At 36.5% G+C, this 23,257-nt stretch overlaps 1 protein-coding gene across 5 annotated transcripts; it reads right to left on the bottom strand.

Moving 5' to 3' along the window:
* Positions 1-382: 382 nt before the first annotated feature.
* On the bottom strand, positions 383-22,867 carry LOC120219378. 5 transcript variants are annotated; one of them, XM_039216191.1, is made up of 14 exons: positions 22,677-22,867; positions 21,716-21,797; positions 20,647-20,750; positions 18,405-18,531; positions 15,907-16,001; positions 15,501-15,624; positions 14,995-15,075; positions 2,628-2,726; positions 2,051-2,209; positions 1,892-1,949; positions 1,723-1,793; positions 1,437-1,481; positions 1,050-1,238; positions 383-956 (listed from the first exon to the last, which is right to left on the bottom strand). In XM_039216191.1, exons 1-14 carry the CDS (start codon positions 22,712-22,714, stop codon positions 480-482), a joined length of 1,749 nt encoding a protein of 582 aa, XP_039072122.1. In that variant the 5' UTR covers positions 22,715-22,867; the 3' UTR covers positions 383-479. The 5 variants fall into 5 exon arrangements, with proteins under 5 accessions (XP_039072122.1, XP_039072123.1, XP_039072124.1 ...); XM_039216192.1 differs by having other exon boundaries at positions 18,405-18,522; XM_039216193.1 differs by having other exon boundaries at positions 1,050-1,226; positions 22,677-22,866.
* Positions 22,868-23,257: the final 390 nt, after the last annotated feature.

Here is a 23,257-nt window from a genome sequence, read left to right as displayed (position 1 = left end):
GCTTATAAATTGTAGATTCAATTCTTGATCATTTTAAATTTTATAATTTAATTATGTCGTTCACGTGTTATTTGAATTAGAATTAAAATTTCAAACTTTTAGAAAATAAAATTGATTAAATTAGGGTAGGAATTAAATACATATTGATTTTTTTTTTTATAATTTCCGTTGGTATCAAAATTTCTTTCAATTTTGGAAGAGCAAAAGCAAAGCGCTTTTGCTGATGGTGTTGACAGGCAGATGCCATAATTTGGGCAAAAAATCATTATATGTTTTTCCTCCACAAAAAGCAATACATAATGAAATCCAATGCCAATATAATCAAATTTCTTGGTACATGACAGTACCTTCCTTTTTGTCCTTTTTTTCTTCTTTTTTGTTGTTGAACATTCTGCAATGCTACGACTCCTAACGCTATCTTAGCTACAAAATAATACAATCACCAACCATGCAGTTCAAAAACATGGTAGTCGTAACTTTCATCGACAACATCGAAAGAAGTTGAGATCCCAGCGTCGCATCAAACCGTCCATGATGTTATTAGAGGGGCTCCTTACAACCGTTATAGTGGCTTTCGTGCTAGCCGATATGTCAGCATCAGATGAACTTTGGGTGCATGCCGATGTACCACTCTGAACAGATGTCCCTGTGTCCCTTGGTTCCAGTATTGATGGAGGCAACTCAAACGTAGGTTCCACAGTCGACGCACCAGTACCACGAGATGCATTCTCCATGGATTCTGTTTCAAAGGATGCCTGTCTATGCTCCAGTGGAGTGGAAATAGACTCCGGAGACAAGGAGCTGTACTTCTCTGTGGTGGAAGAAGTATCCACGCTACTTTTTTCGTCTTTCTGCAATGACTCCGTATAACCAGCACTAGCCTTCGGTTGCTCTTCTGTTCGGGAATGTTGCGTTTCCAAGTCCTTTAAGGATTCAATTATGGCTTCCATAAACATCTGAATATAACAAATGTAGACAAAAGATCAAGTTATTTAAATAGCAAAATAATGTTTGTGGACATCAATGGAAGATTAAAAGCTTCAACTCACCTTTTCTTCCTCCTCCACGTAACATGGAAAAACAGTCGAGTCGTCCAATTGATATTCCACATACTGATCATTTTCCACTATTTTTGGCACATGAGGGGGAAATGGATCATCATTCGATAATTCGAAGCTTATCATATTGGATGATGATGAACCATTATCATCAAAGGCATCTTTATCCTGTGCAAGCATCAAATTAGCATAATATTACAATAAAACGAAGCATCATAGGTCGTAAAATCGAATTACTTAATAACGTGAATGTTTCAGAGAATGCAGCATACATTTGTAAAACTTGACAATAAATGTTCTTCCCTATGGATTGGACATTTATATTAATATAATCCCATTAGAAGAAAGCTAAGTGAGAAAAAAGGGAAACGAAAATACCTCACATCCAGATTTATTTTCTCTAGATGGGATACCAGAAGGAACCTGAAAAAATTCCAAATGTAGAAAAATAAACAGTAAAAAACGAGAAAACTGCTTAGAAGGTTTTAAATTCCCTAATATTGTGTTTCTTTTCTGTTGGCTTATATTTTTTTCGTATGTACAAATGTTTATTTCAAATACAAAGCAGAAGATCATAGTTGTTCATCCATGCAGTTTTTCAGATTTCCATGAGATCACAAGCCATTCTTGAGAAGAAGGCAAGAAATAAGCAACTAAAACTGACCTCTGTTCGACTTATAGGTCTTTTAGAACGAACTTGTTCAATGGCATCTATTGTGCCGCTAGTCACTGGCTCTGTAACAAAAAATAACCACAGTAACAATCAAGGGTAAGACATAGTATTAATAGATGTTGGCATTTAAGTTATGAAATACAAGGTACAATACTCGTGCCTTTAGATGCAGCTGAAGACTCCGGGGCAAAACCTAGTTCAGGGATGAGCCAACTACTCTGAAGTAAATCAGTTGAGAAACAGCAAGGGGCTGTCAATATGACACTGGTCACTCTAATAAAACTAAGAACACCAAAAACAATCTTAGAACTTAACTTACCTTACCAAAGTAATCGTATATTGAACCGTTAAGCGTTGTCCCCATCTTATCCTCAGGAGGTTGAAGGACATTGTGGAAAAAGATATTTATAGAATCAAAGTAAAACTGAGGACGAGGAGAGTTGTGATCTCCCTCAAATTTGATAATGTTCTTATCACCCTGCAAAAGTAGTGCATTAATAGAAGGCATAGCTCAAAATCACAAGGATACTAAAGAAATTCGAGCATTCAATTATCCACTTTCCTTTATAAATGCAAAAAATGAAAAACCAATCATGCACAGTTGGGGTGGGGTGGTGGTTTTGGGGGGGGGGGGATCATGCACAAGGACATTTGGAAGATAACCCATTATCAGATTTTTCATATATAAACTACATAATTATTCTTGGCCAAAAACTCTCCACATTTTTTTCAGAGTAGAAGTATAGAAATGGTTCAAAAATCATTAAATACAAAATTTTCGTTTGTCTTAAATGCTTAATTGAAACCATCTACACAATTACCGTGGGTGCTCTACTTTTTCCCCCCTTTTATGCAGTTTCATATCACATTCTACCATTAGGAAGGATGCAACTTACCACATAAGCTTCAAATATACAATCAGAATGATGAGGCAGTATAAAATCATCATCAATAGCGTGGCCAAAAAGGACAGGAACAAAGCAAGATTTTGCCACCTGGATTAATTTGAAGATAAGTTAAGATATAATTCACTCCTATGCATAACAGTAAAGAACAATAAAAAAGAAAAGCACTGAGAAGATATCACTGTATAATTTAATTTCCGTCACACTTGACATTCTACCGATTGTCTACTCATGGATCCATAATAATCCCTTCAATTTACAGCTAAAGATGATAAATCAGGAAAAATACTCATCAAAACAGTTTTTTAGTGCATGGTCATGAACGGACATGCAAGAGTGTGTCTGCGTGCATGCGCATGCCAGAGAGAGAAAGATGTATTCTTTCAATATCACATCTTATTCCGTAGTGACATTTTGTTTAGTTGAAAAACCAACCAATGAACTCTTAGGATACAATCAAAATATCAAGATTGTACAGAAAGAACTAGGGTCCCTCAATCTGAACATGATGCAAGTTAGGGAAGAACAGAACAATTAAAGAGTGAGATAAATCGTTAAAAAAGTCTGTTGAAGAAAAACTAAAAAAAAGGAATGAGCGCGATAGGTAGAGAGAGAGAGAGAGGTTCTTTGGGAAAGGCCATAGCCTCCGATGAGGAATGGACTGTGTTCATTAACAATCTTAGTAAGAGGGTCTCAAGGCGTGTGCTAAGGGATTTCTTTAGTCCTTTTGGTCAGATTATGAGGATATTCATTCCAAGTTTTTTAGAGAAGTCAAATTATAAGTCCTCTACTTTTGCTTTTGTTCAGTTCGCTGATGAGGAAAGTAGGAGGAAAGCAGTCCAGTCTGTTAACGGGAAGTGGTTTGATGGGAGGAGAATCTTTGTTGGGGTAGTTAAGTACCAGAAGGCAAGGAAGAGGGAGGCTGTTGTTGGGAAGAGGTCGTTGGGGAGTAAGTCAGGAAAGTATGAGGCTCCTTTTCCTGGGAGGAAGGCTCAGTCATTGAAAAGCTCAAGTCTCAAGGTCAAACCTGGAGAGCTTCAAAAGGAAAGAGAGTGGAGTGAGGAATGGTTGGGAGATGTATATTCCGAAAGATAATGCGGAATGGGTTAAACGTTCATTATCTGGGATAATGAAATCTGATTTTGGTTTTGAGTTGTTAAAGGATGCTTTGAAGATTGAGGGTTTGGAGGTCCAGGTGTCCAGTTGGGGTTATGCATGGAAGGCTTGCATTATTACGTTTAAGTCGGTTGATGAATTCTCATATGTATGGGAGAACAAGAAGTATGAGATCTCTTTGTATTTCGATTGGGTGGCTCCAGTTTTGAATGAGAAGGGAGTTCCATTGGCGCTATGTCAGATAGATTTATGTGGTTTGCCTCTTCTGTGCTGGAATGAGGATATTTTGGAAAAACTTGCAGGGACTTGGGGAAGGTTTATATGTTTGAAGGAAGAATCAAAGAACAGATCTGATCTTTCGTCGGCAAAAGTTTTGCTTAGGGTGGAAGTCCTTTTGATGTCCCAGAATCGACTACTATAAGCTCTTATGGTAGATCGTATTTAATCAAGATCGTCATGGGGTTTGTGGTGATTCATACAGAGGAGCTAGGGAGGAGGAAGGAGGGTTTAAACAAATTCGAGGCGGAGGATGTCCGCGGTCCTATGCTGGCAACAAATAAAAATGACACAATAGAGAATTCTAGGAGTAAAGTCTTTTCATGGTTGAATAATGGTCAGAATTGTGGCGTTATTGGAGTTAGTGGGAGACAGGCCTCCTCAAGTAAGTCAAAAGCAGAAACATCACATTGTGGGCTGTCAGGTTTTTTAGAGAATAGGACTTCTCTAGTGGGAAAGCATGTGGGTCTAGGGCTGGGAGTTAATTTTCCAGTTGAAAATGCCCAGCAGGAGGATCTTGAGTCTTTGGCCTTTTTGAAGGATTTACGTTCTCCTGGGCCGGCGTTTAATAATAATAGGTCTGGGGTTCATCCTAATACCAGTTTAGCTTCTCCTTTGCTAGTGGCAGATGACGCTTCTAGGCAGAGGAGTTTTATTTTAAGGGAGGCGGAGGTTTTCAGTCAAGGAGAACAAGATGTCCATCTGGTTTTTGAGCAGTCTGGCGAGCAGGGAATTAGCATTGGGGATTGTGTGTCTGTGGATCAACCGGTGATCCGAGATGGAACCAGTGCATGAGCAGTTATGGATGGTTCTAACTTAGCTAAGGAGAACTCTGTGGCATCTCTAGTTAATCCTGCTCAGGCTCTTTGTCCTTGTAAAAATCAGAGTAATTCTCTGTAATTTCTTATTCTTTTCAATATGACAGATTACATATTTATATACAAAATATCTCTCTAAAGTAGGAAACTCTAAGAAAGGAAAAATAATAATCCTAGGATATGACCCCTTAAAATAAGGGATTCTAGAAATCTATTTACAAAATCATATATCTATAGGAATAGTAACAAATCATATCTCTATAGGAACGGTAACAAATCATCTCTATAATTCCTACACTCCCCCTCAAGTTGGAAGCTGGAGAATATACATTGTATAATCCCAGCTTGAATAGGAATTTATTGAAAACAAGCTTTGGCAAAGCCTTAGTAAGAATGTCTGCAACTTGTTCTTCTGAAGGAATGTATGAAACTGTGGCTGTCTTTTTGTTAACTTGATCAGCAATAAAGTGCCTATCAATCTCAACATGCTTTGTCCGATCATGTTGAACTAGGTTCTTGGCAATTTGAATAGCAGATTGATTATCACACAAAATTTCAAAGTGATCCTCTTGATTAGTGACAAGTTCTTTCAGTAGTTTAAGTAGCCAAATTCCTTCGCATATTCCCAATGCTAGTGCTCTAAATTCAGCTTCAGCACTACTTCTTGAAACGACATATTGTTTCTTACTTCTCCAAGTTGTAAGGTTTCCCCAAACAAAGGTGCAGTAGCCACTAGTGGATCTCCTTTCAGTAAGGTCTCCGGCCCAACTAGAATCTGTAAAGATCTTAACAGTTTTGTCTTCTGTCTTTTTAAACATTAAACTGTGTCCTGGAGTTTTCTTCAAGTACTTGAGAATTCTATTTGCTGCTGCCATATGCTCTTCAGTAGGATTAGTCATGTGTTGACTTATCACATTTACAGGAAATGCTATATCTGGCCTTGTCAAGGATAAATAAATTAGTTTCCCAACTAATCTTTGAAATTTCTCTGTCTACCAAGGACCCATATTCTTTGTTAAATTTCAAGCTTGCCTCCATTGGTGTATCAATTGGCTTACAACCAAGAAAACCAATTTCTTTGAGTAAATCAAGTATATATTTTCTTTGGTTGATCACAAGTCCTTCTTTTGACCTTGCCACCTCCATTCCTAGGAAATACCTTAGCTTTCCCAAGTCTTTGGTTTCGAATTCCTTATTTAACAACTTCTTCAAATTGCAAATCTCTTCTTCATCATCTCCGGTAAGAATTATGTCGTCCACGTACACAATAAGGATAGCTTTCTTATTTGTAGAAGTTACCTTGATGAAAAGAGTGTGATCGGCGAGGGATTGCTTGTAGCCGTTTTTTAGGATGACTTTAGTGAACCTCTCGAGCCAAGCTCTGGGTGATTGTTTTAACCCGTATAGAGACTTGTTGAGCTTGCACACCTTGTTACTTCCTTCAACAGACTTTAAGCCAGGTGACAACTTCATATAGACTTCTTCTTCTAGCTTGCCATTAAGAAAAGCGTTTTGTACATCAAGTTGATGTAATTTCCAATCGCAATTTACAGCCAAACTTAGGAGTACTCGAACAGTATTCAGCTTCGCCACAGGTGCAAAAGTTTCTGTGAAATCTATCCCATATGTTTGTGTAAAGCCTCTGGCCACTAGTCTCGCTTTGTATCGTTAGATGCTACCATTTGAGTTATACTTTACAGTAAAGATCCATTTACAGCCAACAACTTTTTTTCCTTGAGGAAGGTCCGTAACAGTCCAAGTAGCATTTTTCTCCAGTGCACAAATTTCCTCTTCAACAACCCTTCTCCATTTTGAATCCTTTAGAGCTTCAGCTATGCTTGTGAGAACCTGTTCTTTATCCAAGTTTGCTGTAAATGCTTGAAAAAACGGCATCAATGAATTATAACCAGCAAATTTTTCAATAGGATGCTTGGTGCACTGTCTAACCCCTTTTCTAATAGCAATAGGGAAGTCATCTAGAGTAGGGGAAGTGGACTTACTGATTTCTTCTTCTATTTCGACAGCTGGACCCAAATCCAATTCTCGGCAAGAATCAGACTGCAAAACAGCCTCAGGAATATGTTTTCTTTTACTTGTATAGAAACGGAGTTGTTTGATTGGTGTTGTTTGTGGAATATTTTGAATGGGAGTAGGTGTATTTTCAGGAAGGGTATTTAAAGTGGGTATGGGTGAAGTAGTGATAGGTACTACAGGTGGATCAATGGGAGTAGTTACAGGTGACAAATCTGTAGGTAAGGACAAAATTGGTGGCAATTCTGAAGGTTGAGAATGAAGAGTAGGAGATACCTGATGTGGCTGAAAATCCTTCCATGTCTCCCCCTGAATTTCAGCCTGAGTGAAATAGGGAACCTGCTCATAAAATGTTATATCCATAGTGGTAAAAAATCGTTTTGAAGGAGGATGATAGTATTTATAACCCTTCTTAAATGAAGAATACCCAACCAGTACACACTTTAATGATTTAGGATCTAACTTGGACTTATTAGGAGCAATGTTTTGGATAAAAACAGTACAACCAAATATTTTAAGTGGAAGAATGGAGGAGATAGGTTTAAAATGGGGAAAGTATTGCAAAAATATAGATTGAGGTGTTTGAAATTGTAAAACCTTACTAGGCATTCGATTGATTAAATATGTGGCAGTTAATAAGGCTTCCCCCCACAAATATTTTGGAACATTAGTGGTAATAGAAGAGAACGAGTAACTTCAAGGAGGTGTCTATTTTTTCTTTCGGCAATACCGTTTTGTTGTGGGGTGTCAACACAAGAACTAATCTAAACTATGCCTTTTTCCCTGAAAAACGCACCCAAAGACTTCGCAAAAAATTCACTGCCATTATCAGATTTAAAGAGCTGAATTTTAGACTCAAATTGAGTGAGAACCATGTTATAAAATTGGGTAAAAACACCTGCAGTTTCAGATTTATCTTTTAGCAAATAAGTCCAAGTTATCTTACTGTGATCATCAATGAAAGTGATAAACCACTTACAATTATCAGCATTCTTCACCCGAGAAGGACCCCAAATATCACTGTGGATCAAAGCAAAAGGGTGAGAAGGCTTATATGTAGAAGGAGAATAAGTTGATTTAGTGTGTTTGGCAAGAGAGCAAACTTTGCAAGAAAAAGAATTTGGCCTTTTATGAATGAATAGAGCAGGAAAAACTTTTGCAAGATAGTGAAAACTAGGATGACCTAAACAATAGTGCCATAACATAACATTATCAACTTTTTCTAAAGCGGTGAAAGATTTCGAGATTTCGGTTTTAGTAGAGGCAGGAAGAATGTAGAGACCATTCTGCAAGCTGGCCTTACCAATCATCTTCTTCGAGTTCAGTGCCTGTAAAGTACAATCAATATCATTAAAAATTGCAGAGCAGTGCAAATCGGTGGAAAGTTTACTAACGGAAACGAGATTGCAAGCCAGATTTGGTACGAAGAGGACATTTTTAAGTACAATCTGGTCATTGAGAATAATAGTGCCATGTCCTTCTATTTTGCACAAAGAACCATCAGCCGTTTTGACAGCTTTACCAAAGTTTGGAAAAAAATTGCAAAACAAATCCTTATTACCAGTCATATGATCCGTAGCACCAGAATCAATGATCCAATTAGGGGACGACTGGGAGGAGAAAAAAACTGTAGCATGAGGTTTACCTTCTGATTCTTTCATGACCAGATTACCTTCTGATTGAGCAGCAGAACCAGAAAAAATTTTGGATTTGAAGTGATCTCCGGAGTAGGAGAAGAAGTTGTGGACATCATCTAGGTTGGAAAGAAACCGTAACCTAAGCTGATACCATGTAGAAATCAGAGTAATTCTCTGTAATTTCTTATTCTTTTCAATATGACAGATTACATATTTATATACAAAATATCTCTCTAAAGTAGGAAACTCTAAGAAAGGAAAAATAATAATCCTAGGATATGATCCCTTAAAATAAGGGATTGTAGAAATCTATTTACAAAATCATATCTCTATAGGAATAGTAACAAATCATATCTCTATAGGAATGATAACAAATCATATCTCTATAGGAATGGTAACAAATCATCTCTGTAATTCCTACAGTCCTGTTATCTCAAAGAATCAGAGAAGGTTTAGAGTTGCACCTTCTCATTCGGGAAGTGTGTGCTAGGATGATGAAGTTGCGATAAACTTTTATGATAGAGTTTATAAAAGGGTGATTTGTAGTATGGTCAGGGATTCTTTGGAGCATGTTAGAGACCAACCACAGTCTTCTCAGGAATTTGTTGGAGCGAGGATGGAAGCTGCTGCTACTAGGGAGGTTTGTGACATGCTGGGAATTTCCTTTAAAGGGGGGCAACAGTCTTTTGAAGATGAAATTTTCAAGATGCAGTTGAAGGGGTCTCGGAATGATTCCTGATCGTTATCTACTGGATTCTTGGTGGTGGTTTTGATATCTTAATCAAATGTCAAAGCTAAAAATTATTACGTGGAATGTTAGGGGGCTTGGGAAAAGAGAAAAAATTAGAGCTGTGGCAAGACCGGTTTCCAGAGAAAAGCCGTCCATTTTGCTTTTGCAGGAAACTAAACTTAATGTCTATCGAAGTGGCTTGAGGAGGAAGTTAGGTGCTAATTCGCTGAGAGGAAGTAGCACGATTCCTGCTGATGGTTCTACAGGCGGCTTATGGTGTTTGTTGAATGAGGATTTATTCGAGGTTATTACAGAGCATAAACATAGCAGATTTATGGCATTATCAGGGAAGTTCAAGTTGAGCAACTTTGAATGTGTAATTATAAATGTGTATGGCCCATCAGTTGAGGCTGATAAGGAGGAGTTCTTCAGGGAGTTTTTAGGCTTTATGCAAAGTTTGAGTCCCTATCTGTATTGGGGGGGATTTTAATGCTTATTTGGTTCCTGAGGAGAAATGTGGTTTTGCACAGAATTAGCATTCAATGGAGTTGTTCAGGTCGTTTGTACAAAGTTGTAACCTGATGGACTTACCGGTAGGAGGGGGAGATCCACTTGGTGCAATAACAGAGAGGTTTCAACTTGGGTAAGGCTGGACAGATTTCTGTTAAGTGTTTTTTTTCTAAATCAGTTCCCTGATGTAATCCAAAGGTTGTTACCTAAATCCCTCTCGGACCACAATCCAATGGTTTTAGAGGATGATTGCAAGAATTGGGGTTCTAAGCCATTTCGTTTTTTTCAACTACTTGCTTAAGGAAGAGGGGTTTACTGGGGTGGTTGAAAATTCTTTCTTAAGTTTGAGGATGTATAACGGTTGTAGGGGGTTGTTCTCTCTTCTTAAAGGTACTAAGCTCGCTATTAGGAATTGGTCAGGTTCTAATCAACGGGGGATTTCAGAGGATATTTCAGAATTGGAATCCAAAATTAACAGCATCGAGCTAAATTTACAGAATGGAGGGATATATGGTCAAGAAAGGGAGGAGCTTAGTGCTTCGAGAAAGGAGTTGTGGCACTTGCATAGGAAGGAGAGTATATGGTTTTAGAAATCAAGAGTGAAGTGGAATATTGAGGGAGATAGAAACACCAAATTTTTTCATTCATGTGCATTGAATAGAAATAAAATTAATCAAATTTCAGCTTTGAAGGTGGCTGGTGATGTTATTACTGACCCGGTGCAGTTGCGAGGCTGCATTTCAGATTATTTCAAGGCTTATTACAATGACAAAACAGCTCTAGAGGTGGATGAAATAAATCTTAATTTTGCTAAATTGAATCATGTTCAAAAGAAGGTTCTTGAGAGGAATTTCTCTGAGCAGGAAGTGTGGGAGGCAGTTTTTCATTCGGATAGTTCCAAAGCACCGGGTCCGGATGGGTTCACGATGGGTTTTTTCAAGAAATTATAGCCAAATTTGAAGGATAATATTATGAAATTCGTTGAGGATTTTCACAATGGCAGGAATTGGGAGCATGAGGTCAATCATGCTTTTATAACTTTGATCCCTAAGACTCGTAATCCAGAAGGTATTGAAGATTACAGACCAATAAGCCTAGTTGGCAGCCTGTATAAGATTATTTCCAAAGTTTTATCCAGAAGGCTTGTATCAGTTATCAAAGACATTGTAAGCCCATCACAGTTCACCTTTATTCCTGGAAGGCAGCTGATTGAATGTGCTTTTGTAGCTAATGAAGCTATTGATTTTTGGAGGAAAAAGGGGAGGAAAGGGGTAGTTTTCAAGGTTGATTTCCGTAGGGCATATGATTCGGTGGAATGGCCGATTTTATTGAGGTTATTGAAAGTTATGGGATTTGGTGATAAGTGGATTTCATGGATTGAATGCTGCTTCTATCTCGGTTCTTCTTAATGGCTCTCCTACTGAAGAATTTCAGATGGGCAAAGGGTTAAGACAGGGCTGCAGTTTGTCTCCCTTGTTGTTCAACATAGTAGGGGAATTACTGAATTTAATGTTGATTAAGCCTGCGAATTGTGGGTTGTTTGAAGGGTTTAGCATTGGTGGGGCTGATAACACCTTCCGTTTGACTCATTTGCAATTCGCAGATGACTTAATTCTGTTCTGCAGGGATTCTCCCATGCAGATACTGAACATTAGGAGAGTGCTGAGGATTTTCAGTCTAATGTCAGGGCTGAACATTAATCTTTCCAAGAGCAAGTTGTATGGTGTTAATTTGGGAGTTGATACGTTAAAGGAGTGGGGTGGGTGTTTTTCCTGACATACCTTGGATTACCGATTGGTTCAAACAAAAATTCAGATCTGTTGTGGGAACCAGTAATCCATAATTTTAATTCTAAGTTAGCAGGATGGAAAGCTGCAACACTTTCGATGGCTAGAAGACTAGTCTTGGTGAAGGCAGTGTTGTCCTCGTTGCTGATCTTCTTCCTATCTCTTTTCAAAATTCCTCCTAAGGTTAATCAAAAGCTGAACTCTTTAATGGCTAAATTTCTGTGGGGGGAAGGTCCAGGAAAGCGGCGAATTCATTGGGTTAATTGGGGTTTGGTGTGTCACCCTATTAAGGAGGGTGGTTTGGGTGTTTTAGATTTGAGTTTGATCAATAGAGTGCTACTCGGGAAATAGGTTTGGAAGTTTGCAAACGAGAAAGATTCGCAATGGAAGAAAATGATTTGTTGTAATCATAATATCAGCAATTTAACTCTTTCAATTAGCAAGGCAGTTACTCATCAAGACTCGTGGATATGGAGAGGAATAATGAATAACTATGAGAAAAAGGACTTAATTGGAGAGTGCTTGAGGTCAAATTCGAAGTTGCAAGTGGGGAATGGTAGGTCAATTGCATTTTGGAATGATGTTTGGGTAAATAACGCAACTCTGAGAGTTCAATTCCCAAGGATATTTGCTCTTTCTACTAATAAATGGGGTATTGTTGTTGATTTTGGTAGTTATGAAAGAAGTGGTTGGGTTTGGAATATTCGTTTAAGGAGGAACTTATGCGATTGGGAACTGGACCAGTGGATTTCGTTAATGTCTTTGATTGAAAATATTGTTTTGATTGAGTCAGCTGATGACTTTCTGGCCTGGTCAGGGAAAGGAGATGGTATGTTCTCGGTTAAATCATGTAGGTTGACTCTCTCTTGTAGAACTGGAGGGGATTTTCATTGGAATAAATTGGAGGAATTATGAAAGATTCGAATGGATCTATCCTGGTCACTTTTTCTAATGCTGTGGGACCAGGTCCCCCATTATTTGCTGAGTTGAAAGCAATTAAAGAAGGAATTGATTTATTTCTTTCTTCTCAATGGGCGGTGAAAGGTAGACTCGTTCTAGAGAGTGATTGCTTAACGTAGTGGAGTGGATTTTGAGGCCTTTTTTTGCCCTTGTGTTTCTCAGTTTGTTGGTAGGAGAAATTGGAGCCTTAGTTACTGCCAAGGACATTATGGTTAGATGGATTCCTAAGAGCTGTAATTTGGAGGCAGATAAGTTAGCTAAGGAAGGGATAGGCTGATGGTTCACTGTTTCCTGTCATTATGTTTTGTTTTTTCTAGGAGGGTTAGAGTGTATATGTATCTTATGTATTTCAGGTCTAGAGTGTATTGGGTTTCTTATGTAATGCAGGTTTATTAATAAACTGAGGTACTCTTTTCCTCCTTCAATTAGTTGCCTCTTGATAAGAGCCAACTATCAACTATGAGGGAGGTTTATAACGAGACCTCCTATTCCTATCAAAAAAAAATATATCACATCTTATTCCTATATATTGAACTGAGCTTGTTGAACAAGATGAATTGAGAACCAACCATTATTTATTTGTTATGTGATTGGATATTTTAAGGTGTCTTAAAGATTAATTCGAGGAATGATTATAAAAAAAATCAAGTTGAGAAGTATTGATGAATGGAAAACAACTTTTAAGACTCAAAATGGCTTGTATGAATGGGCAGAAACGCCACACACATTTTTGGGGATCATGAATGAGGTAGGTAGACAACTTGACATGCCAAACCAGCATGCAGCTGCTGTAAACACTACTTTAAATGCTGAAGTGCTTATGTCGAATGGACACCTTAGTTTGATCTTGCTAAATTTGACATTATTCATTGGCGCGGTTTCACTCTTATTGCTTTTAATGTTCCAAAAGAAATTTTGCAAGTTTGAGACAGATTCCTAATGAAGATTTAATTATAGAGAGTAATACAGTGCCTGATAGTACACACCCAGCGAGTGCTGGTGACAAGAAAAGTATCTATGAAGAAACTCCTACTTATGGTGGTGAACAAACAGATATGCGGGAGACTGTCATTAATAATTCTGAAACCAAAGAAGAAAGTCCCAGTATGACTGAAATATATTATGGAACTGAAGTGGAGCCTTTGTTGAAAGTGGAACTTGAAACCACAAGAGAGAAATGTGATGAAAACATGAAGCAAGCTGTTTTGTTTGAAACAGAATGCTTTAGTCAAATACAGTGGGATATGGAGTTAGTTTGGAAGCAATGTTTGGAGATGGAACTTATATTAAAGAACAAACAGGATGCAAAGGCACACGTTGAGTCAGCCAAGTTAATGATCATGGAGAAGAAGCTGCAAAGAGCTGATCAAGAAGTTTATGCTGAAGTGGTGAATGTTTCTCGCGAATGTCACCAGAGTCTAGTTTTCTGACCCGGGGAGAATGATGCAGGAGCTTTGTAATATTTTATGTTATCATTTCAGTTTTATTTTATAACATTTATTAATGATTAGATTTATGATAGACAGCTAAGGCTAGGGCTGTTAAGCACGGTTAAGGTCACTAGGTATCGTTAGGGTTTAGATCTAGGTTTATGATTAAACTTTTCTTGCAAGAAAGCTAGCCTATACAAATAAGTTGCAGGCTTTACTGAAGAATTATGCTTATTATTTTCTTTGAATTAATAATAAAACTAGAGGTTTTTTAAAACCCTAAGTTTTCTAAAGTTCCATCTTTCAAACTCGCTTTCAGCCTTATTTCTTTCTATTGTTGCTATTTTTTCTTCTTAACCACATCACTTGGTATGAGAGAAAAGTGAAGAAAAGAAAATAGATGGTCATTTTCTACCCTAATTCAAAAACATATCATTTCAAACTGAAAATGTTAGGAAAAATGGGAGGGGTATGAGTTTTTTTTTTTTTAATAGAAGTAGGAGGCCTCATTAAAAACCTCCCTCATAGTAGTCTTATTCCCCAAGGAAAGGACCGACTAGCGGAAGGAGGAAAAGAGTACCTCTATATTATTGAATAAAACATATTATATAAGACTTAAACAAACAGCTAAACAACGGTTCCTTGGGAGGGGTATGAGTAAAGTGCTGTACAAGATTATCCATTTTTTTCTTTTTTGAATTTTATCTAGAATTAAAAAAGGGTATAATTTTATTGTCTTTCCTTTCATTTTTCAACTCTACCAAGCAATGGATGGAAGGAAAATCATTTTCTCCACCCAACTCTCCTTTCCTAAAGAACACCAATGGGAAAATGGGTTTCTATTTTTCCACTTTTTGCAACTTTCCATTTTCCTATCGTCCTTACCCAGATATTTGTAACGTCCACTAATGGTTTAACCAATCAATCAAAGAAGAAAGAAAACTAAACCAAAACTGCTGAACAGAAGAGACTAATGCAAAAATATCAAGAGACTTAACCATGTGAAACTCAAAAATGAGTTGCATAATCAAAATAGAAGAGTAAACGATCTCCAGCTTAAAACCTTGATGGTGTTCAGCTCTGTTATGTCGAATTTCGCCTTTTTCTGGATAGCTTTCCGCATGATCTGGATAGCAAACTTAACCTGCAGTAGGCAAATGAAAAAATTTGGCATGCTGACAACAAAAGACTCTGAAAATGGGTGTCAATAAGTAACTCACAGCAATATAACCTATCAACCTAAACAGCTCAAATATACTTTACCTGCAGCAATATAACCTTTTGTTTGTACTGTTTGGTTATCACTAATTATAAAGAAAATGGACTTTGAATTAACAAGAAACATGAAATCAAATGTAATACAATGCACCTACACAATAAACACCAGTTAGCAAAGGTCTCTAAGTAATCAATTCCATAGATCTTTAGTTGCCGACACCAAATTTCCTATACAATCTCTACCACCAACATATCCCCTTCATCGTTCAGTGGTTAATTAGTTATACACAAAGTCAAAAAGAGATAGGAAACAACAAAATTTATCATAACTAATAAAATGTATTTACTTACTGTGAACTTGGGCAAACGGAATTTATATGTATCTACTAGTTCCATCATCAGATCTACCAAGTCAGAAAAGGGACTGTCAAGAACCATTCCCGCAATTGAAGGATCCTCGGCTCCATACATGAGGCTGTAAACAATCATCTACATCCTTAATATCACATAAACATGCAGAAATACATTGTCTATAGTAGGTTCATATGAATAAAAAACATGTAATCTTACAAGCAAAAGAAGAAAAGACATCAAAATAAAACCATAGATCCTTTTTTAATTAACATTTCAGAAGTCCAAGCAGGATAGCTTCATGAATTAATTAAACTAATTGAAATGGGAAATGGTTTCTGATGATGAAAACTTTAACAGCAGCAAGCTCAAAGAAAGATGACAACTGGCAAGTGCTATAGAAAACCTGGTAACAGCACCCATTGAGCGGCCCCATAATCCAATCAAAGAGACATTTCCATCTGCCCGCAAATAATCAACCACTGCTTTCAGATCATCTTTCTGAAAAATTGGAAAAGAATGTCAGGCAGCAAATTTCTGGCATGCAAGAAACACCAGCAATGGACATGTGTGATGTCATACTGAGAATAAGTATGAATCAAATGTACAGTACTCTTACCAGGACAATTAAGGCACTGCAAAGTTGATGACAAATATTCATTTGATAATAATAAACACCATAGATGGCACGTGGATACTTTTCTAATAAGGAGCAAAGTTGGTAACAATGTTTAACCTTTATTTTCTTTAAAAAAATGTCGGGACTGTTCTTTATCCCAACTTTTTGTTGTAAACTGAAAAGAGATGCGAAAGCTGAAAAGAAGAATTATGTCTTGTATATTTGATAAGTAATTGGGGAAGCAAACTAAATACATAATCAATAAAATTTCTCCAAAAAAATATGCTAATTTCTCATATGCCCTTAATCCAATCTCTGATAACAAGGAACAAATCAGAAAAATCACTGAATTAAATCTCTGCTTTTAAGGGATTTATTTTCAGTTTTCCCAGTGAATAGGTACTGTCCAATCTCAACCCTTTGGTAAGAACATCAGCAAGTTTACCATGTATGGACATGGCTACATAAGGTGTACATATCAATCCACACCCAACATCTCTTTGATTAAGTGTCCACCAACTCCAATGTGCTTCGTCCATTCATGTTGTACTACATCGTGAGCTATGTAACTTGCAGATTTGTTGGTGCAATAGAGTCACATAAGACCGTCACACTTAATTTTCAAATCTTCAAGAATGATCTTCAACCGAAGTAGTTCACACACACCTTGAGCCATTTCTCGAAACTCGGCCTCTGCACTTGACTGAGCTACTACACTCTGTTTTATGCTTTTCCATGTCACTAGATTCCAACCGAAAAAGGTGTAATATTCTGACATTGATCTTCTATCATCAATTGGATCCAGCATAACTACCATTAGAGTGTGCCTCAAGCATCAATCCTTCATTTTTTTCTGAATATGATACCTTTTTCCTGGAGTTCCCTTGAGATACTATAGTAATCTATGAGCTATTTGTATATAAACTTCCTATGGATTATGCATAAACTAATTAATAACACTAACTGCATGTACCATTTTCGGTCATGTGTGAGATAAGACAAGTGATTCTTCCTATCAAGAGTTGATAAATCTTTGTCTACTACAACATCGTCCTATGCCTTTACAAGTTTAGGATTTGCATGATTTCTCGTCACTTCCTTTGAGAAGATGTACAACATACTTCTATTGAGAGAATAAAAATCCTTACCTAGAGCAAGTGACCTCAACTTGGAGAAAATACATCAGCTAACCTAATACTTTAATTTCAAACTCCTTTGCCAATATTTCACTCACAACCTATTTCTCTTGACATCATCTCCTGGCACTATAATGGAAGTCATATACACTAGAAGAGCTATAGCAGCCCCTGAAGAAGAGGGTTTTATGAACAGCATGCAAAACCCTTGGCTCTGTTTTTATCCCATAGCCAACATAATTCACGCAAATCTCCAAAAGCATGCTTGTGGTAATGGCTTAAGGCAATGTAATGCCTTTTTCAATTTACACTCATGACGAGCAGTCAAATTTCTTCCCATATTTTGGTGGAACCTCAATAATAATTGCTTCCTCTAATTCCCCACGTAAGAAACCATTCCCAACCATAATTAGTTGATAGTGACAACAATACTTTGACTATCATATTTGCAACAAGAGCAAAGGTCTCTATGTAATCAATTCCACAGGTCTCAGTATACCCTTTGGCAAAACCAAGCATCACATCCCCCAATCAATCCAGTTACCCTATATTTCACCATATACACCCACTTACAATTCAATGATTTCTTTCCTATTGAAAAATTCACCAATTCCCAAATTTTGTTCATTTCCAACACCTCCATCTCTACATTCATAGCTTGTTTCCATCTTTCATTAGATAAAGCCTCAGATAATAAGAATACACTTAAGCCAGGGTGAAGGATCAAAGGAAGAGAATGGACTATTTAACCTTTTTATATCAATTACAACTTGAAAGTTTTCAAATTCTTGCGTAATGGGCAATATTAAACCATTGTCGATATCAACGAGCATGTTCAAGAAAAATTTTAAGTGTATGTAAACTTTCAAAACCTAAAGACCCCACCCCCAAAACAAGTTTTAGCAGAAGAAACTAATAGTTGGTGTACAACATATCTGTATTAAGTAAGAATACCCAAATAACCCAAGACATAATAGCAATTAATATAATTGGTTTGTGGAGAACCATTATATAAGTTCACGACTGCTAAAGATCTTATGCAAAAAATTACTAAAATTATCAATGAAACATGAGTAGACGCATTTTCTGCATCCATTAGAATGGGGGAGAAAGGTCTAGATTTTTTTCAATTAGTTGGTAACCACTTACTTCGTACCAACCCAAGGTGACATACTCTCCTCCGGATAACCCAGATCCTGAAAAGTCAAGAGTGAAAACTGTAATATTTGAAGGCAACAAGATCATAGCCGCTTCACTAGCATCAGCCCTGCATCCACTACCAAGAATCAAGATGTGCTACCAGTCAGTGATGATGTCTAGAACACAGTAATAATAATAACTACAACAATGATAAGCAAGTCGAAAAGTACAACATTTTATGTTGGTTGGCTGTCAGCATAGAAGATTCTAGATAAGGAAACACATATACAACGGATCTGAAGCAGGAAACATACTAGATGTAACAAAAACTCTTTTTATTTCCAAGAATTTTCTTATTAGTTTAAATAGAACTTTTGCTGTCATATATTTGCTTTTGAAATTAGGGTAGTCTTTGCTAAATTGAAAACCTATGTAAGTCATTTATGATCAAAACAAGTTGAGAGTTCTAGTAAATTAAGGTAGGCAACTCCCTAAGAGGGCAAAGATCCCTTTCTTTGAATTGGATTTTTGTGTTACTCGTCCAATAACTCAATCCCAGACTCCACAACACTAGTCAACGCTTAGTACTAAATTACAGAAAAGCGAAAAAAGGAGGTTACAAACAATAAGCAAAGCAAAATAAATGTAAAGATAGAACTAATTCTCTACATTACTAGACTACTGGTGGACGGGTACAAGCAGTAATGACAAAATAGCATTAGTAAAAACAATTAGAAAAATAAATAGCCCATTACTACTGCCTACTTGATGCAGGAGCTTGTATTATTATAATATTTATTTGTTTCAATTTTACTAAATATATTTTGGATGGCTAGGATTATAAGTTTCCTTTATGTTTTAAACTGGGGCTAGGATTAAATTATCTTTGTAACCCTAGTATAAATAAGGTGAGAAAATATAATAGCCACGACTTATCATTTTTTTTTTTGATAGGAATTGAGGCCTCATTAAAAAACCCCTTCATGATTTAAGGAACTCATATTGAATTCCTAAATCAGAGGAAGGAGGAAAAGAGTGCCTTAAACTTTATTAATAAAGATACATAAGATTTACAATAATAAGATAAAACCCTTACAAACAACCTAAAAACCCAAAATAAAATATCCCAACAACAAAGTAAAATTAACCAATACCAGACTTAGCCAACCCATCAGCCTCAATATTGGCTGTCCTAGCCACCCATCTAATAACTCCCTCGACTTCTTTGAGTTTAACAGCTACCTCCCTAACAATGGAGGCATAGAAAACAGGACAACAAGATCCATCCTTAATCCAATCCACTACCATTTTACAATCTGATTCTATAATCAACCGACCCTTAATACCTCCTCTCACTGAGTGAAAGAAATTTAAACCCTCCTTAACAGCCTTTAACTCCATCAGAATAGGTGGACCCGGACCAGAAGCCGTCTTAAAAGAACCTAAAAGTAGACCTTCTTCATCTCTTAGAATACCTGCAATTCCACTGCTCTTCCATTCAGAACTAGTAGCTACATCCACAATCAATTTGACAAAGCCCTTAGGAGGGAGGGACCACGGGATGGTAGAGACAATTGATTTGTTTGGAGGGAAACATGAATCCCCAAGGGAAGGGTCACTGATAAGGGAATCCTCCACGACTTATCATTATCATTTTCTTTGAATTAAAAGAAAAAAACTAGAGGTTTCCCTTAACCCTAAGTTTTTCCTTGAGTTTCATATTCTTTCCTACCATTTGTTCAACCTTATTTCTTTTGATTACTGTTGTTTTTCTCCTTACCCACACCACTACTGGTGGTAAAAGCAATAAACACAAAATAGCATGAGAAAATATAATAAAAAATCAACAGCCTAACTCACATGAAGTGCAATTATATCAGTATTTCTAATCAGAGATGCAAATTAATTGCTAGTTGACGAAACACTATATAAGCAATAAAAATGAGAAGAAAAGGAAAGTAAATGAAAGTTGGACTAGTCTTAATTAAGTAAAATCAATCCAAGTTGGACCTAAAAGTAAAATCAATTGTATTATATGGCTAGTCTTGATTAAGTAAAACCAGATACAATTGTATCAAGTAAAATCAATGCTATTATATGCCTAGTCTTGGTTGATGAATACAAGTTGGACAAAAACATATTTCTCGATTTGAGCATAAAATCTGATATTTTTTTTCGTTGTCTAAATTTCCAGACAAATATTGAGAATAAGGGCAGTTTTCATAGGAACAAACTAAAATATCCTTGTTACCTGTTTCCATGGCAGTATATCACACACGGCAGAGGTTTGCCTTCGGGACTAACCAAGGGCACGTAGTGACTACACTGTAGAACATCTCCCCTATTGTTTTTAATCTGCAACAGTGTGAAAATATCTCACTAATGATGCAAACCAACTCATTCATATAAACTATAAAAAAATACGGACTCACAAATAATTGGTTACACACTGAACTAACCCCTCGGGCCTTGGCCCCTACCCTTCATTACTAAAAGAATGACCCACAGAAGCTAATGGGGCAAGATTCTTTAACGGATTTAATTGTTGCAGTCCTATGTTTGTTAATATTCCCAAGCACCAGAGTTTGGCCTAAGAATGTTACTTGGTGCACGAAGCTGAAATCTTTCAAACCATCCTAAACATACCATCACAAGAATTTTCTCGAGTATGTTTATACCAGGGATTATCTCGCTAAATTGACCACATCTTAATTCTTGTACTACTGCAAGTCGATCAAGTCCAGATTTTGGGTAATATATTACAAAGAAACTGTTTATCTTGTTAGAACACATTTCTGATCTGCCCACCCAAAAAAAGATTCAGATTTTCCCATTGGTACAGCATCTCATCAGGCAAAATCAATATGCAGAAGAAGGCATAACACATCTAATGTTATAAAAGTTTTGATCTTCAATAATATATGATGTTCAACGAACATGCCAGCATAAAGGTTACAACTAGCTGACAAGGAAAAATGATACAATTATGAATTAACTCTAATAAAAGTTCAAAAGAAATCCTATCAAAAAAAAAAGTTCAAAAGAAATAACCATTGCTGCAATGTTTCCTTTCAGAGGGAAAGAGAAAGGGAACAGGTATTAAGGCTAAAGGCATGTAGCAAACTGATTTTTATTCATCAGTTGAAAAAGTTGATGGCAACACAAAGTGAATCTATCCGTTGTGCTTTCTACAACAGAAGTTTACTGATTGAAGAATCATGGAAACAGGGCATAATAAACAAATTTGAACAAACCAGAAAGTAATAATTTTAGAAAGCTAAATAAATTGAAAATTTTCCCTTGAATAATTTAAAAGGTACCTCTATATCCTTTCTCTGGTAACATTTTCCTTTCAACATGAACTCTTCATCCAACAGATCACATTCTGGATTGTATTCAGCTCTGCCATCAAAAAGAGATGCCCATAAGAAAATTTTGCAAAGTTCAATAAAATTACAGTTGGGAATAATTCACAGTCCTAAATTTACTATGTTCCAAGCATATATAAGTATCTCATAATAAAAGTTCCCAACAAACTTTCCACTCACTTTTCTTTCCCATCTAAATCCTAATGAAAGGATTTTCGGGCCCTTTTCCATAACTCTACTGATTATAAACCATCTTATCTTTAAAGTAGAACAACATTAGAACAACAGACTTGAAGATCTAATTCTTACAATAATAGTTTAAGTTCCATAGCTATGCTACTGATCAACATTCTAGCATCAGCATGAGAAAATTTCATCTTTCCACAGTCTCTAGGTCAATTACTAACCCGGTAACTGCTAAACTTGTTCAGAACATATGAAATATTCTAAACTATAAAATTTTAGTATGCCATAAATCAATAACTAAATCATGCCCTCCCAAATTAAATAAAGCCATCACAATTCCAGAATTATGGAAAGATCAAGGGAACCAAGAGGCTAGTTAATTGATTAAATTCAAACTGTAAAAGGAAAGGTTTGCTGGAAACTGGGCAACATCAACACGGAAGGAAAAACCTTATATCTGATGCTATATAGAAAGGGCCCAAGGACAAGCAATTAGTTAAACTTTATCTCATTCAATCAAAAGGGTTTTCAGTTCTTGTTCCCTGCAAACCAAAAACGCTTAAATTTCAAAACCCAAATTTCCCTTCTTTTCCCAAAATTTCTCATCAACCAAACAAAACCGAATCATAAGCCAAAATAAAAATAAAACTCAATGAAAAGGGGAAACAAGATCACTTGTTTTCTCAAAAGAAAGAAAAAAAAGTAACATTAAAAATCAAATGGCTACCTTGGAGGTCGTATTATAAAGTTGACAAGCTGCTCCATAGATTTCAAGTGATGCTAGGAAAATGATCTGTTTCTTCCGGGGCTGAGGAGTCCACCTTGAGTTAATATATGAGAACCCAACAATGAAAAACTGAAAGTATATATGAAAGGCAAGTTCTCTCGATGATATGTTACAGTTATTATTATGATAAAGAAAGGACAGGAAGGAAACAAAGAAAAAAAGGCCCCCTGAAATGAATAAAGAAAAGGGTTTTCTGAGAGAAAGGTTTCTGAAATATATTGGAGGTGCTGAATGTTTTTGAGTTTCTCTCTTTCCTTTAAACAAAACGAAAAGATAGTGTATTTGTTGGCAACCGAGTCCCAATGTTTGCTCCCCTGCCTCTGCCTATTCAACCTGCTTGAATGTAGCACGTACTTAAGTGACTATTGTGTTGTGTGTACGCGGGGTTTTTATATTTTATTTTTTATTCATTTTCAACTGGTTTTTTTTTTAAATGGGTATGTGTATTGCATTAATCATAAAAAATATAATGTAAGATAATATTATATATACATTCATTACAATCCTAAGTAAAATATTAC

This window comes from Hibiscus syriacus, unplaced genomic scaffold, assembly GCF_006381635.1.
Source record: "Hibiscus syriacus cultivar Baekdansim isolate YM2019G1 unplaced genomic scaffold, ASM638163v2 tig00110206_pilon, whole genome shotgun sequence".
NCBI classification, from domain to species: Eukaryota; Viridiplantae; Streptophyta; class Magnoliopsida; order Malvales; family Malvaceae; genus Hibiscus; species Hibiscus syriacus.
The sequence above is the reverse complement of the archived record's forward strand: the minus strand, read 5'-3'. Positions and strand labels throughout refer to the sequence as shown.